The sequence below is a fragment of the Mya arenaria genome, chromosome 13 (genome assembly GCF_026914265.1).
Source record: "Mya arenaria isolate MELC-2E11 chromosome 13, ASM2691426v1".
Lineage (NCBI taxonomy): Eukaryota > Metazoa > Mollusca > Bivalvia > Myida > Myidae > Mya > Mya arenaria.
Window position 1 is genome coordinate 21,257,212 of NC_069134.1, and position 16,490 is coordinate 21,273,701.

Consider the following 16,490-nt stretch of genomic DNA (forward strand, 5'->3'; position numbering starts at 1 on the left):
CAACGAAGTTACTCTTATAGATGCTCATTTTTAATTATATTTTGATTTAAGTATTCAGCACTAATTGCCGGAAGAGTATGAAGTAGCCAAACTGACAAAATGTACCCTTAAGCTTATATCAAAATTTGTTTAAATGAAGTAGAAGTCTATATTTATTTTTATGTTTATTTTTTTTAACATAAGGGGTTGGATGTGGCGAGTAAGGTATGCCATAAGTAACAGCGGTCGTGTGGTGAATTCCCAAACATGGCCGACTTCTACACTGGTTTACATGCAGTTCAATGCCGCAAGTGGAATAGACACCATCGACTGGTCATTCTTCAATACTGACTATTTCTTCAGTCTTTACCTCAAGGAGAAAGGCTCATGGTTGGATTTCCATAAGTTTGAACTTTATTTCAAGCAATATTGGACCAATCATTATGGAGGTATGTTGTCCGATTTAAGTACTTGACCTCGTATTATTTATTTTCTATAATATGCGTGTACAATCAATCATTTAGCGGACACGTATTCTAAGTTTAAGTTTATTTAATACCTCATGCTATATAAAACTGATAATTACAAATGAAAATATTGCGCAAATATACAATGAAGCATATGAATATAAACGACTTACGATAACCAAGTCCTGACAAACGGTTTGTTTTTCGGGTGAAGCATTTTGTTTTACACAAAGGTAGGTTGAAACATATTTGCTTTAATCAGTTAACCGAAAATACTGTTAAGTACTTTAAAGTGTGTTTGTCTTTTTAAAACTATTAAAATAAGGTATGTTTAGTGTTAACTGGACTGTATCCATGCCAATAGTTAAATAAGAGTTTGTTCTGTCCAGCTTACGTGTTTCTTCGTACTACAAAGATTAGCCTAATACTTCCTTTATTTATTCGTATGTATTTATGTTTGATGGTAAAATGATAGAAACTTGCCATTGAAAACAATGATGTTTTAAGTTATATAAAGTATTGAAAACAACTTTACAGGTTGCTGGACTTGCGTGGACGTACGTATCGTAAACCAAGAAAAGGTGGTTTCGAAAAATGGGTATGCTAAATTGTGCATGGGATATCTATTGTCAATTCATTGAATTTATCAATTGAATTTCTATGTTGCATACAAACTGATGAAAACACAAAATTAACGAACGCAATAGACGCAAATCAGTTGCACGATAGCATAAACTACCAAACTATATCAAGATTTTGCACTTATAGGGATTCATATTGGTGGTTGAAATTCCGGGTGTCTGTCAACGGTACGGTGGTTAATCCTGCGGCTGTTCTGCCATTGAATCTTAGCTCGTTTGAAGCTGGGATGAATTTTACCGGTCAACGTGGACAATATCATCTTGCCAAGTATGTGGTTCAACGGAAGGCGTTTAGACACTTACGAATTGACACTATACACAATATCAAGCTGAAACCTTGACTAAAATATCTATGTACACATATAGTCAAATATGCGTAATACCTGGTCATGAAACAATTGTTTTTCCAATTAAAATTCATATCATTATGTTAACAATTAAGAGTAATTGTTTCAAATAGATTTGTTGCAGCAAATAAATAACTATTATCACGATTACCATGTATGTAACATGCTCATCTAAAACGTAGCCGTTGCAAATTACTTACACTTCTGAAGTTGGTGTAGTTGATATGCATATGCACTATAAATGTTGTAGTTAACATGTGTTTTACTTATTGGAACATAACAGTAATATATGGTGGCAGAATTCTTTCATTTCTTGGCTTCGCATTTTGGCGGCGAAAGGACGAAATTCCGCCAAGAGGTGGCAAATATACTCCAGGTGACGGGGCGAAAACACTCCAATTTTTAGACCGATAATAAAAATAATAATGCGGCGCAATTTATTGTTTAAACATATTTATTTTAGAACGATTGTGAAACAAGTTTTCACAACATTATATTAATTATTCCGTTGGCACGATTTTACGCGAGTGTGGTCTTGTGTTGTGGGGCAAACCGGAGAACCCGGAGAAAACCCACTTGTCCGGCTTGGTGACCACAAACCAAACTCACATGCGTCCAAGCCGGGAATCGAACGAGTGCGCTAACCAGTGCGCTAACCGGCTAAGGCACATTTTCGCCCGAGCACATTTTCTCCATTTTTCTTTCGGTGAGCTTGTGCAAAACAGTATGAAGACAGACCATACCACTGTATGTTCATGCCTACCGGAAGGCGAATGTGCACCAAGTGGCGGGGAGAAATGCGCAATTATGCGGGTTTTCGCACTCTCGACTTGAAAATGCGGGCACTAGAAATGGTAGAAATTAGCCACCATAGATATGGTATATGACTTTAGCAAACACTATTATGAAACTGTGTTACAGGAACACAACCCTGTGGAAAACGTTTGTTTCATGGAGATACTATAGCTGGCTGTATACGGGCAGCTGGGTACCGTCCTGGCAATACACGTACTTCAGGGAGCATCTTCGGACATACTATTCAACATATTTCAATGGTTCGTATGTTTGATTGTAGCAAGTTACTTTTATCTCTGTGCTCTGAAACATCTCATAGTAAATTTCAACTCAGTAGGAAGTTGTTTTTGAAAGTTAAATTTAAGAAATAAATAAATAAGTATGAACTAAAAACAAAAATAGAAAATAGTATATCTTGGTATTATTTAAACCAATCATATCAACTTCATTTGCAGTAAAAAAAACACACCATCAAACCATTAAAAAATAAAAAAACAAAAAAACTTAATATTTATGCGAAAAGCTACAGAAACAAGCTCAGTAGCAAAAAGTCTAAACATAAACCCGGTTTAATGGCACTGGGTAAACGCCAAAGACAAATGACATAAAATCACAAACAAGAAACATGGAAGAACAGCACAAAACTCCACAAACAGCACAGTGCATACATACTATATATAAAAGAACTAAGTATGTTTATCAAGAGGTACCGCCTTGGAACGGTCAGTAAAATGTAAATTTACTGGTGGTTTAAACCAGTTTATGTGCACAAACCTCACTCTGATCCCAAAAATCCTTAATTAAAGATAAAACGCCTAAGGTAAATCTTATTAAAGTATGCATTAACTAGAGGAAACTTAACAATAAAACATATAATAATAAACTTATAAACCCCAAGTACTTCTACAAAACTATATAACTGTGTATTCATGCTGAACGTTATCAGACAAGTCCTGCGAGAAAACACATAACTCCCCCCCCCCCCCCCGTTGTTTAAGTGGGTTTAAAGCTCACGGATTATATATAATTATTAATGTTGAATCTTAAAACAGGTTCCGTGGTAGAAATTGGGATCCTAAACCAGAAAGAATTTATTCTATCTACCGGGTGAGTTAACCAGTACTTTCTTCAAAATACTAGCCTCAATCGGATGAAGCAATGATCTTACGCTGCAAACATTACGTGTATATAAATCTTATGCATCAGTTCAATCCAAATCTAGTATCATGTGTTCATGTTTATGTTTCCTTAAAACAGTTTTAATGTGGTTTAATTTTTTATCAATGTTGTAATACTTGTGAAAAATACTATGCATGTAATGTGGTTTATATGTATGCAAAGAAGTGTAATTGTCCTTTTCAGCAAACACATTTGGGGCGTCCCATACTACGTAAAGGTTGATGGTAGATTGGTTCCCCCTGCCTCTCTCCCGAGAATAGATTGGTCGGCATTTTCCTCGTCCCTCAGTTTGAACAATACACACGGACAGCACTACCAAATTCTTACGGGTGTGACGACTGTGGATACAACAACCCTGTTGTCGGTTCACCTTGAACACAAAGTGTCAACTAGTCATTACCATGAATTGGAATTGGTGCTAGAAAATGCATGGAAACGCCAGCATCATGGTATTTTGTTTCAGATTTTTTCGAAATGTTTTGTATGTACTTATAGGTTGCATATCGGGTTAAGCGTATAATCTAAAGCTGATAAAACATGGACACAAAATAAAAACTTAGCCCTCGTAGAAAATTGTAATGATATATTACAACTGACTGACTGGCGTTCCGAATTTACTAGTGCGATAATGGTCAATTATTATATTGTTTCCCTCAAGTTCTTTACCAGATGCATGTTCTATTTCACTATTTTAAACTGTTGATTTCATTGTTCTTATTATATTATTTTTAATCACGATTTCCACGTTTTATCTAACTCATTGTCAACATTTCAGAATTCCAGTCATCTGATATTGAGATTCATATCCGAAATCAAGAAGAACTGGTAAACTATTACGGGTACGTAATTTATGATTGATTGTTTGCACCGAAGAAAAAGTTAAATTACACAAGTTTGATGAATTTCTTTTGTGTTTTTTTTTTAAATATTTTTGTAAACCCTGATTTAGGTTATTATTTTATAATTTTTGTTACTTTACTATTTTTTCAAGGGAATCTACATGGCGGTTAGTCTACTCCGTCAGTGTTAATGGTACATCAATGGACAAGGATACTGTGAAGGACCTTGATTTGGATACGCTTCAACAGGAAATAACCTCTAGTGGGAAGTTACATGTTAAGGTACTTCCTATAACAGATATATAGATGTTTGTGTCTATTCTCAAATTAAAAAAAACAAAAACAACAAACGCATACACTTCGATAGTCAGCATTCGTTATGGCCATTATATTTGTCATTATTTGTTACTTTCAAATATATGAGTAAATTTAGTCTGAACTGTGAAACTTTTTGTTATGCAAACATACGGCTGAACATTAAAATAGTATAATTATAATAAAATAAAACAAAAATACAATTTGTTTCAGTTGACGAGATGGGCAAACTCTCAAAACTTGTACGAAACGCGAAATCTCCAAAGTGTTGTGGTCGATAAATATATTGCTATTGGTGATATTGACAATTTCGAAAGGGCAGTAGTGTTTCAAATTAACCGTACATTAAACGAATCGTTTACCGTTCACGTAGTCCGACAGAAGGAGTATGTCAATACAACGGGGTATGGTAGTTTATCAAACACAAATTTCAATTTAGAGTTTTATTCAAACAACATATTCAAAACAAATGGTCGGTGCATAAATAAATATAGACCAAGTGAATAAGATGAGAATAAGTTTTGAAGTCATTTGATAAAAGAAATGTCTTATACTCACCTGTATATATTTCAAAACAGAAATATGTTATGTAGAGCACCGAAAAAAAAACACGTTGTTTAAAGATTCAATAAGAACATCAATTTAGCCAATATACACATGTTATACCAAGATTTGTTCATATTAATGTACTTTTTTGTTCTCCTGACTTCAGTCAAAGTGCCTGGAGCGTACAATTCATGTTATTCCTGAATGGAACAACATTCGTTCGCAAAGATATGATGGCGATGATCAGTAAAGAATTATTATCAAACGCCACTACAATGGTGACAGGCATTGACAATCAGCGGTACAGTGTTGTAGAGGATGCTGCAGACTATGTTGACATCGATAATGAATACACATTGGTTCTGGATAAGAAGGTCACGGAGACTGATAAAGACGAATTTCGAAAACATCTCGAGGCAGCATGGAAAAAACTTCATTCAGGTTGGTACAATATAATTAATATGCTTTGGACCTAATTGGATCTATATTGGAAAGGGGCCCTGTTACATTTTAGGTTAGACAACGAGTGTTATATTCGAATTTTGATGCATGTGATGTCTGTTCTTTGTGTCACTCGTTCATTCTCAAAGGGTTTATATCTGACTGTTTTACTATTGGCCTTGTCCCTGTAGTTTTCATTTTATTTCTGCTTTGCAGACTGGAGTGCCATAAACGTTCGCATTGCGAGATCTGAAGAGCTTGTCAACGAATATGGGTAATTACTGTACAATGCGTTACAAAACACACATGCTTGAATAATTTATAAGTACATATATTGGAAGACGTTTTTATTAAATAGTATAAGTAATGGCACTTAAGTCGTTGATCGTTATATTTCGTTTCATTTTGACTTGTTCCATTAAGCGTTATAGAAATACTAATAGTTCATATTGATGAATTGAAATATATATTTCAGCACAATCTATCATCTACAACCGTTCATGCTTGTTTAAAATGATGTTTCATATAAACAAACTTTGTACTTCCCTTGCAGAAAGTCATTCTTCGAGCTGAGCTATATTGTTCAACTTGATGGTAAAGTTTTGGACTCTCGTGAAAATATCGGAATAGATGGCAAGACAATAGGCAGTATAACAGGAATTAATGGAGATTTTAATGTCTTGACTGATCTAAGCGCAACATACACTAGGCTTAGCAGATATGGATTTTACCTTTACCTCACAAATAAGATTGATTACAAAGCTAAAACAGCGTTTGAACAGGCCGTGAAAACAGAGATGCACAGAACCCAGCAGAGTAAGAAAATATGGAATATTTAGTATTTTAAGTAACAGTTTTATTATGGAATATTCGAATTCTACTTGTCAATTTCAATCGGTTTCAAAACATGTATATATCATTACAGATGCCAACCTTACCGTGAACTTTAAACGATTTGAGGAGTACGTAGACGTCTCAACCCATAATAAAACCTGGAAGACATTGTTCTTTGTTTCTCAACACAACCAGCTCATACCTACAACTGGCCTTCGCACAATGGACATAACCCAGTTGCAAGCAAACCTCAATTTTAAAGGTACATTTTATTGATTGATTAAGAAAAGAAATATGCCGTTATTACTGTATGGCGTTGGCGTTGCTTCCTTATACGATTGGTGTGTATCTACTGATGAAGGCGTACTGCTGAATCGTTTTCTGATAAAAAAAAAACTAACGTGTTTTAGTGGTTCCATGTTTTTTATTGATTTAGAAACTAAACTCGAAAAGGTAGTCTTTAATATAAGATAATGTTTGTCGATGTCTTAAATACATATAAATTGGGCATCGTAAATAACAACTTAACTTCACGGTGATGGTGTTTGTTGTCGTATGTGTACCTCGTTCTTTGTCGTTTAGTCTTTAATCTCAAAGAAATACAATGAATACTACAGGGACAAGTCAGAATGTCTAATGTAGACCGTGTTTAGGGGTACAAAGCTGTGACCTGAACGACTCAGAACGAGAGGCACACACGTACAAACACCACACACAATCAGCATGTCTTACGTATCATGTCATAAATTGATCAAAGTTCATGTTGCTGGGCTCGTTACTGTAGTGTACATTGTGTTACTTATAAATGAATGCGTTGATAATTTATTCATCATGAAACATTGTTCATGTGCTGATGTTTTTCAGGATACAACAATAAGACATATTCAGTTGTTGACATGAAAGGTCGGACTTATGTCAATATGAGAGACTCTTATAATGTTCTTCTTACGAGCAAAATATCATCAACAAAACTCAAAACCATGGAAACAACCATCCTGCAAGTATGGAAACAGTCCGTACAAGGTAAGAAATGTGCTTAGATTGTTCCCGTGCGATTGTCTTTGTAAATGTGGAAGTGTGTCGTCACATTCATCCGTACGTGTAAATGAAATCAATTTAGACTGCATGCTCTATCATTTTGATAGTGTGATACCTTTCGCAGCTATTACCAATTAAGTTAGTTTCACCAGTAACGTATATAAACTAACACATACTAGGTAATGCTGAAAAATAAATGTGATTCAATGTAACCATTTTGTAATTCGATGTAAGACAAACGTTTAAATCATTCAAATCTACTTTCATTTCAGAGTACAACACGTGTAATTGTCTGACATTGAGTATGATTGGCATTCCAGAGCGTGTTGTTGATTTACAAGGGTATGTTTTCTTGTAATTATTTAAAACATAACATGGAATATGCACATGTGTCATTTCCGGGTTTAAGCATCTCGTCATTTAAATTGTTAATGCGATAACGACTGTTGTACTCTTTCAGGAGCAAGTACTGGCAAGTCAAATATTTCTTGCTGAAAAGTGGAACAGTTGTGAAATCAATGACTTCATCAAGTTTGAATCTTTCGTTACTGCAAGAAAAGCTGACCTCATCGAATATAGCAGTTCAGTTGGTAAAAGAAAAGAAAACCACATATAAGTTGTCAACAGCATTTTCAGTTTACTTGAACAGGGACTTCAACGTTAAAGCACAGTCGACATCTAGTGTAGCGTCTAAGTTTACAGTTTCATTGTCTCAAACATGGGGAACGAAAGCGATTGGTATGTGTAGTTAATAATACATGCTGTGTTGTTGAAATTAATTTAACAGTTTAAACATATGTATAAAACAGTAACATAATAAAAAGTATATGTTTGTCATTTTCGAAAAGACACAGTCTTTATATGCAGTATTTTAAATAAATATTTCGTTTTTGCAGTGACTGGTTTCAATGTAAAACCAGATATATCCTTAAGCAGCAGTTTGCAGTTCGTGGATTTATTATCAAGGTATAATATATTACATTAAACATCTTAGGCAGTTGCACTTGTAAAATTTAATACACAAGCTCAAATGTATTTTATTTCACAAAAATATTTTTGGCAAAGCGTTGATATGTTTCACTTTCCATTATTTTATTTTAGGACGTCTGTTTATCGTATCTACTACCTTATGTGGAATAATTGTGATCGGACACATTGCGACCCCCTCGACCCAGACTCACTGCCCACTTTAACCGCCAAAGAATTGCAAAAGCAAATCAACTTTACTTCACCTTCTAATACGACTTACGAAGTGAAAGATTCGACAAAAGCAGTTGATTTTAGCTACCATTTTAGTGTCAGTGTTACGAGACAAGTGAGACAACAAGACGTTGCGAAATTTGAAGATGTTGTTAAGGCGGTTTGGAGTAAACGAAGTAAGTGTTTAAATAAACTGTAGTCACAGTAATCTTGTTATGTATTGTAAGAAATCATGCCCCAAAGTATATGTTGTATTTAATTATGGCTTACCAACAGACTAAAAATAATAGCTTCAGTTATTTAAAAAAAATGTTTTCGGTAAAAGTTGAATATTCATTCTAGGTGGTGTGGTAACAAAGTCATTACAAGTGGACATTCCAATACAGGAAGAGTATATAACTGCTAACTACTTCAGCTACAACCAGGGGTAAGCTATATTCAATTCTATTTACAGTATCTACGTATTTAGTTCCGAACATAAATGTGACATTTGAAATGATAATCGGGTGAACATGAAAATGTGTGCATAAAAAGCTTAAATATATAATTTCAGCTCCGCTTTCTGGACTCTCGTGCTTTTCATACAAGAAAATGGTAATGTGATTGACGGTGAAGTTACAGAACAGCTGGATACTACTGAAATTTCAAAACTGTTGACATTCAGTGCTGCTAACAATGGCAAATATGTCATTTCCACAAACAAACAATCAGAGGCAATCAAGAAGGAGTCATTGTTCTCGTTTTTAATTGAGTCGCAAATAGTATATGATGACATCAGAGAAATTGAAAAACAACTTGCACATGCATGGACTACCACAGGTTGGTTGATTTATTGGGATGAATGAAATGTAATTTTTTTTAAACTACATTTTGTATATCTTCACATAGTCCGAATGATATAACCATACATGTATGGTTATAATTGGTCAGGATTAAGGACTTTTGGAAAACAATTTATCAAGTACTATTTTTTACAAAATTAAAATAACTCAAACTATTGCAAGTATTATTATAACTTTTCAGGATTTAGCAACACTAGTACGAATGTAAACATTATATCGCAAGCCGATTACATGGTGTCCTCCTCAATGTAAGTATATAAGTTGAAAAAAATGGTACCTCTAATATCGGGTTTTAATGTTTTACCATTTATTAATATATTATGTTTGTAAATGTGATCTATAAGCTTTCTTTAGTGATTTGTGTTTTATCGAAATGAAACAGTTCGTGTGTTTGACTATGCCTTTACATTCTCATACTAGGCGACTTTCAACGAAAGTATCGTTTAGCTTGAAATCGGACGGTGTACAGATTACCTCAAATGACGTCCAGGATTTATCTGAAGAAACAATTGCTGGGATAATTAGTTCGTCTTCCCTCACAAAGAAATACAGTTTGGTGTCTACGACACAGGTTTGTGAACATAGTTGAATAATGAAATAAAAATTTATTTTGATCAATGGATAGAAAAATATATTTAACGGAATCGCATGTGGACGCCACGTTAATGTCAAGAAACATGTTACAAAGTCTCCGTCTTGTATTCAGATTGTAGTGCAAGCACTTGCAGTGTTGTTTGTTTAAAAATCAAACCAACACTATACTTTCTGTTTTATATTATGAAGATGTATACACACACAAACAATGTTTCAATCATATTTATATCCAACCAAAAATGTGACCTTTGAATGTTGGCCTTCGGGTTTTCCTTGGTATACATTCGAAACCCGTTGGCTCGAACTCGCTTGGCTCGAAATCCTCGTTGGCTCGATTTAGATGGACCGATTACTTTAAACTGCAAGAAAAGAATCTTGGCTCGAATCTTCCGAGACTAGAGGTATTTTCGCAGCTCCCTCTGAGTTCGAGCCAACGGGGTTCGACTGTATATATGACACTATGTGTGGTTTTGTCTTATTATACACTAAAAGACAGTTGTTCTAATTTATCAACATGTATTCGTGTTGTTTCAGGCGGACAAAGTTCAGTCATATATGGCTATGTTTATACTGACATTGAATCGACCACTACTGGATGTAGACATCGCAATGTTTGGCATTCAGCTTACTAAGGCATGGACGATCTACAAGAACGGTAATACTCTGATTATTTCATTAACCTGCTGGTCATATTGTAATTATAACCTTTATTGACGCACCATAGAACACCTTTTCCGTTGATAAACAAACTATAAGGTGATTTTATCTAACGATCGTACAACAATATATATTAAGATCAAGAATTTCATGTTACAATTTAAATGGACAATACAATTTGCTTAAACTAACCAATAAAGCATTTATTTTCTAATATTAAATAGTATAACTATGCAGATATATTAATTCGAAAAAGGCATCGCACGATATATAGGTTTATATGTGGTTAGATCATACTAATAGGTGTATAATTTATTCTTTGCAGACACAAACATAAAAGCTACGGTAGTGCTTCAAGAAGAAAATAGAGAAATAACTACACGGTAAAATATGCTTATTTGTTGATATATTTTCTTGCACAATATAATAGACCCGTGCGTATAACGTTTTAATTCATCAATATAACTATTTAACAATGCAAATTATATGAACAAGGCCATTCGCACGTAAGCCGATGTAGCTGTTTTTGTAATATTAGTGTCAATTAGAATAGTTTTTTTAGATCTTCGTATTTATTCATGCGTACATTTCATAAGGAAAAGAATGTGGGTAGTACGTTACAACGTAGAGCATACGTCAACTCAGAAGAGTTTCGACGCGCAACTTGAAGACAGTGTACCACGTGTTGTACTCTCGAAATACCTGACACTCGCCGCAGCTGGCAGCAATGTGAAATACTTCGACTCGCTCATCACACTGCAAAGCACAGTTAACAGGTAAAATAATTGCAATGGAAGAATTAAATAAAAACTGTGCACTTTTTTGTGGTACAACTTCCGTAAATAATATTAGTAAACAAGTTTTAAAAAAAGATTTGTATTGTGATCACTATCTAGTCCAAACGTTTAAATCTTCTTTATTTATATTTATTTGGATCAGGTCTTCCGATCTGTTTGCCGTTTACACGACACAACGTGTCGGCACCGGCAACTACATCAAGCTACAGAACGGCCTGATGCTTTCATGGAACAGCACGTACTCTGCGGCTCGTGTCATGTCAGTAACGGTCGTATCAGAGGAGGAAGTTGTCACAGCTGATAGGTAAGCTGTTCATGTATTAAAATATTGTAATGTAAAATCACATAAAGGCTAAGCAATAGATTTCTTTAATAATCAATGAATTAAATAAATCTATGCCGTTTATTTTAATCTAACTTTAAAAAACATGACAGTAGTTTTGATATCAGAAAATTCAAACTCATTTTTCAGGACGCGTGCTTGGAAGATTTCTTATAATGTGGACACCAGCCCTAACTATCCTCCATCAACGGCAAGAAACACACGTGCATTGTCAATATCCACCATGCAAAATAACATAATTATACCCACAATACATGGCGGACGGTATACAATTGCTAATGTTTCGAATGAGGTTGCTGTGTCACAGACATACGGCGCTGTTTTGTCAGAGAGGGTGTACAATGTTGACATCAGTAAGATGAAACATGTACTGGCTACTGCAGTATCTCACAGTGTTAGCGGTGAGTTCGAAATAAACTTAGTTTTCGTTAACTTCCCAAAGGTTGTCTTTAATATTGACCTGTGAACGGTTAATGCTATTTTCCTTTGATCTCCATTTGCTGTATTGCCTCTCCATTTGCTGTATTGCCTGTTACTTAAACATAAGTGCGATGAACAAAGGTTGAATTGAAGCTTAGTAGGTAACGATTGGTTTCTTCATTTTACAGGTACACATACTGACCAGTACACTGTTGATATAGTAGCCCAGGAAAAGGTCGTATCAGGGACAGGGTATGTATTTTATATTTGATGTGTACGAATGTTTTATAATAAGTAAGGTTTTGCCCATTAACATATTCATAGTTTGGTCCACCGGGATCATTGACTATGTCTTTATGACAGTTGTATATATTCTTTTATAAAACCACGTAGGCCGATGCTAGGAGATGACAGTGTTGGGCACATCAATGAATATGAATATGGCGTTGACAGTGGTGTGATATTCATTATTGTCAACGAACAGTTTCAATCAAACCGAAACGGTTCAAAACTTTGGATATAGTGCGTGCTTTCCAAATGATCTCTCTGCTGGACTGTATTTCTTAAATCATAAAAGTCAAACATGGTTTACTTTTACAGAACATCTGGTTACGCAGTGTCATTTATTGTCAAGAGAAGTGGTGGTTTACTAGTTGATGCAACTGTGAATCCACAATTGTCGACAACAGTGATAAATGAGGCAATTCAGTTTGACACACCGCGACATACAAAGTATATGGTACATGAAACGTCATACTTAGGAGAGTTTGTAAATTATCGACGCTCAGTGGACCAGTTTGATGTTATGTTTAAAGGAATCGTTCCTAGCTACATAATATCCAGAATGAGCTCATTGCTAACAAATGTCTGGAAGGAACAGTTACATAGTAAGTAGTTGGACACTAATTTTAGTAGGTTCGTGTCGTATACAGTTTACTTTTTAGGATTAAGTAAAAACAAATTTATCATTATCAGGTGCTGAAACTCAAATAATGTGTTTCTCTATGGAACTCTATGGGAAACAAATTTCGTATATTTAAATGTTATAAGAAGTCTTTTTGTTCAAACTAAAATGAAAGACATACTTCCTCTTTCTTTCGAAATGCATATATATATATTTCAAATTTCAGTGTCATCAACGGTTAATATAAGTGTGCTTCAAAGAGCAGAACATATTGGAGACCATGGGTAAATTGGATTATTAATTTATCTTACAACCATCCAGTTGCATACATTTAATAGGAGCTTATTGTATTATTTCCTATTTTAATAATCAAAATAATTATGTAGTCCTAATCTTCTTAAAGGCAAAACAAATATGTTTTCTAAATTTCAGTGAATCTTTGACACGTGTATCGTACTTCGTTTCGGCTGCAAACGCTCTCGTTTATCCCTCCATAACACTTGCCCCCTCTGCCGAAAAGTTGGCTGCAAATATCTCTTCAACATTGAGCTTTTACGCCGAGGCGTACATGGGAAAGTCAATGGCTAAGGAGTCTCTATACTCCGTGCTTGTTGAGTCAGGATCAGTAGCAGATGTACATTCTGCACTCAATGCATCTTGGGAAAAACTGTACAATGGTAATTATAGTCGCGTAGCTCTAATTGAACTTAAAGAAAAATGTGTTGGATGATGTTGTCCGATCAGTAGAGTGAATAACATGATGGAATATAACAAATTCATTCGAAAAACTAAGATGTAAATGTTATAGGCTATTTTATTTCTTTTCAGATGCTTCAATTGACATAACTGTTGTTGGATCGGAAACTTTTATTGGTCTATACGGGTAAGGCAAATACATAATTATACTAACTGATGTTTTTGCAGGAAAAACAACAACGTATATGCCTCGTTTTATATCGTTATCGTTCTGTTTGTCAAACTGTAATAAGTTTTTATATACTTAATGCAACGGTATTTTCATATTTGTCGGCAAATTGCAAGTTTAAAATATATGAGTTTTTTTTCCTTCTAGGCATATTCAACAAATGCAGTTGCAAAATGATACTTTATACCATTGAAACGAATTTGACTATCTGCAAGGTAGAGAGAACTTAATCAAAACACCAATAAAACTCTATTTTCAGGATCGAGCTGATGAATCAGTATTACTCAGTTGTATTAAACGGAAGCAAGGTTGAACCAAATTTCATCGTTGAGCCGTTGGGCTGGAAAATTGACCAGGAACTGAAACAAACTGACGTATATACTAAGACAGCTTATAGGTAATAAACTATTGAACGTAGCATACAGGTATTAAACTAACTAAACGACGGTTTTACATAATGTGATCCAACCCCACCCCCATAGTTTATGTTCCTCAGCCGGTACGGGGAGTCAGTATTGTCAGTTAGCTATAATGCCTCCTACAAGGGGCCATTTCAACATAGATATTCGTGCAATTTAGTCGTAAATTGGAGTATCTTAGTGTCAAAGATTAACGTTTTTGCTACATATGTACACAAAGTTTCAAAAATAATATTGCAATATCTTGCCACTTGTGATGTTTATCGATATTTAATATAATAGGAGATACGAATAAAGCCCCTTATTGAAATGGGCCCATATCGAGCACACTGATTTATGTATTCAGAAAATGAGTTTAACTCGGGGTTAATACAAAGTTGCCATACCGTATAATGCCTTTAGGATTAAACCGTGAAGTCTTAAAAATACTAGTGTATCGAATGTGAAGTAGCTTAAATAAGTAATGATAACAAGGAGAAAGATATCAAATAAAATGGATATCCTTTTTTAAATAGTTTCGTTCTAGCATTATGCATTTGTATATCAATGGGTATCGACTTTTTTCAGATCGGCGGACCTTCATACGATAAAGCTCAGTGGAGCAATCGGCAAAGCCACCGTGTCCAGATTAGAAGAAACATTAGCAGAACTGTGGAAAAATAAAACAAACTCCCAGAAAAATGTTACAGCAAGCGTAGTGGCCGTGCACGAGGAGATAGATATGGAGTCAAGGTAAAAAAAATAAGTCAAAATTAGCAATAGGGCAAACAAATTTTTAGTTCCTCATTCCATTGAGCAATAATACAGGATATGTAGGCCGGGGCATTTCTGTCTCTCGTTTTAGTAAAGTTGCGTTTGAATGTCATTTTAACACTGACAACCGTCGCCATGTTGTCTGTATACAATAACGTGTTGTTTCTCCGCGCAAGAAACTACCGAAATTGTATCCTTACAGGAGAAAAAACTTTTAACGGTCAGAAAAAGGTTCTCAGCTAGCAATAAAACAAGTAAGGGTTAGAGAAGGTTTTGAAACCGGAAACAAACATAATGTACATCATAAATTAGTTTGCATTTAGTTTGCTTTTGGTTTTGATTTTTCGTTGTAGGTATACAAAGAACAATATGCTGTTTTCATGGTGGGTTTACTTAGAACAATATGTTGTTTTCATGGAGGGTTTACATAGACCAATTTGTTGTTATCTTGGTGGGTTTACTTAGAACAATATGCTATTTTCATAATGGGGTATATAAAAAAAATTGCTGTTTTCATAGTGGGTAAACATAGAACAAATTGCTATTTTCATGGTGGACCTACATGGAACAAATTGCTGTTTTCATAATGGGTATACAAAGAACAAATTACTTTTACATGGAGGGTATACATAGAACAAATAACTTTTTTTACATGGAAGGTATACATAGAACAAATTGATGTTTTCATGGTGTTATACATAAAACAAATTACATTTTTTTCATGGAGGTAATGCATAGAACAGCTTCTGTTTTAATGGTGGTATGCATAGAACAGTTTGCTGTTAAAATAGAGACACCACTAAGCACACATCTGTTAAAAATACTTACAATAAAGTTATGTTTGAAGAAGTAAATATATTCAAACTGATTTAAACATCTTAAACATAATTGGGTTTGTGCAGGTCAAGTGTCCGCCAGCTATCGTACACGCTCAACATTGACAATAAAACGACGGCTGCTTGGGAGGTGAAGCCTTTACAAACTGACAAGGTGAAGGCCACCATAGCAGCGGACTATGCATCCGAGGTCGAAATCTGGCTGAATGTCACCAACATCATGAGAGAGCTTTACCTGAAGGGGGAATCGCATGATGTAGGCGCAAAGGTGCAGGAAGTCAGAAATGCGCTCGTACAATCATGGACCTTAGCAAATAATGGTAAGCATTTCACAGTGTCTAACTTGTTAAACTTTGCTTATTCAAGATGTGTTAAGCTT

The 16,490-nt window shown here is 34.8% G+C and overlaps 1 protein-coding gene across 1 annotated transcript in view; it reads left to right on the forward strand.

Moving 5' to 3' along the window:
* LOC128215120 (uncharacterized) overlaps positions 1-16,490 on the forward strand; it is a 63,583-nt gene that overhangs the window by 41,173 nt on the left and 5,920 nt on the right. The window contains exons 57-91 of the mRNA XM_052921840.1: positions 184-428; positions 984-1,044; positions 1,215-1,355; positions 2,356-2,489; positions 3,282-3,336; positions 3,592-3,857; positions 4,184-4,247; positions 4,400-4,529; positions 4,776-4,966; positions 5,275-5,549; positions 5,766-5,823; positions 6,103-6,365; positions 6,475-6,645; positions 7,248-7,406; positions 7,694-7,763; positions 7,882-8,159; positions 8,318-8,387; positions 8,523-8,797; positions 8,964-9,048; positions 9,175-9,440; positions 9,645-9,711; positions 9,884-10,034; positions 10,592-10,712; positions 11,040-11,097; positions 11,311-11,490; positions 11,654-11,815; positions 11,984-12,255; positions 12,463-12,526; positions 12,875-13,161; positions 13,405-13,462; positions 13,611-13,855; positions 14,007-14,061; positions 14,363-14,500; positions 15,090-15,254; positions 16,178-16,431. Of these exons, the coding sequence (XP_052777800.1) occupies positions 184-428; positions 984-1,044; positions 1,215-1,355; positions 2,356-2,489; positions 3,282-3,336; positions 3,592-3,857; positions 4,184-4,247; positions 4,400-4,529; positions 4,776-4,966; positions 5,275-5,549; positions 5,766-5,823; positions 6,103-6,365; positions 6,475-6,645; positions 7,248-7,406; positions 7,694-7,763; positions 7,882-8,159; positions 8,318-8,387; positions 8,523-8,797; positions 8,964-9,048; positions 9,175-9,440; positions 9,645-9,711; positions 9,884-10,034; positions 10,592-10,712; positions 11,040-11,097; positions 11,311-11,490; positions 11,654-11,815; positions 11,984-12,255; positions 12,463-12,526; positions 12,875-13,161; positions 13,405-13,462; positions 13,611-13,855; positions 14,007-14,061; positions 14,363-14,500; positions 15,090-15,254; positions 16,178-16,431 (5,534 nt within the window). The remainder of the gene's footprint in view (positions 1-183; positions 429-983; positions 1,045-1,214; positions 1,356-2,355; positions 2,490-3,281; positions 3,337-3,591; positions 3,858-4,183; positions 4,248-4,399; positions 4,530-4,775; positions 4,967-5,274; positions 5,550-5,765; positions 5,824-6,102; positions 6,366-6,474; positions 6,646-7,247; positions 7,407-7,693; positions 7,764-7,881; positions 8,160-8,317; positions 8,388-8,522; positions 8,798-8,963; positions 9,049-9,174; positions 9,441-9,644; positions 9,712-9,883; positions 10,035-10,591; positions 10,713-11,039; positions 11,098-11,310; positions 11,491-11,653; positions 11,816-11,983; positions 12,256-12,462; positions 12,527-12,874; positions 13,162-13,404; positions 13,463-13,610; positions 13,856-14,006; positions 14,062-14,362; positions 14,501-15,089; positions 15,255-16,177; positions 16,432-16,490) is intronic.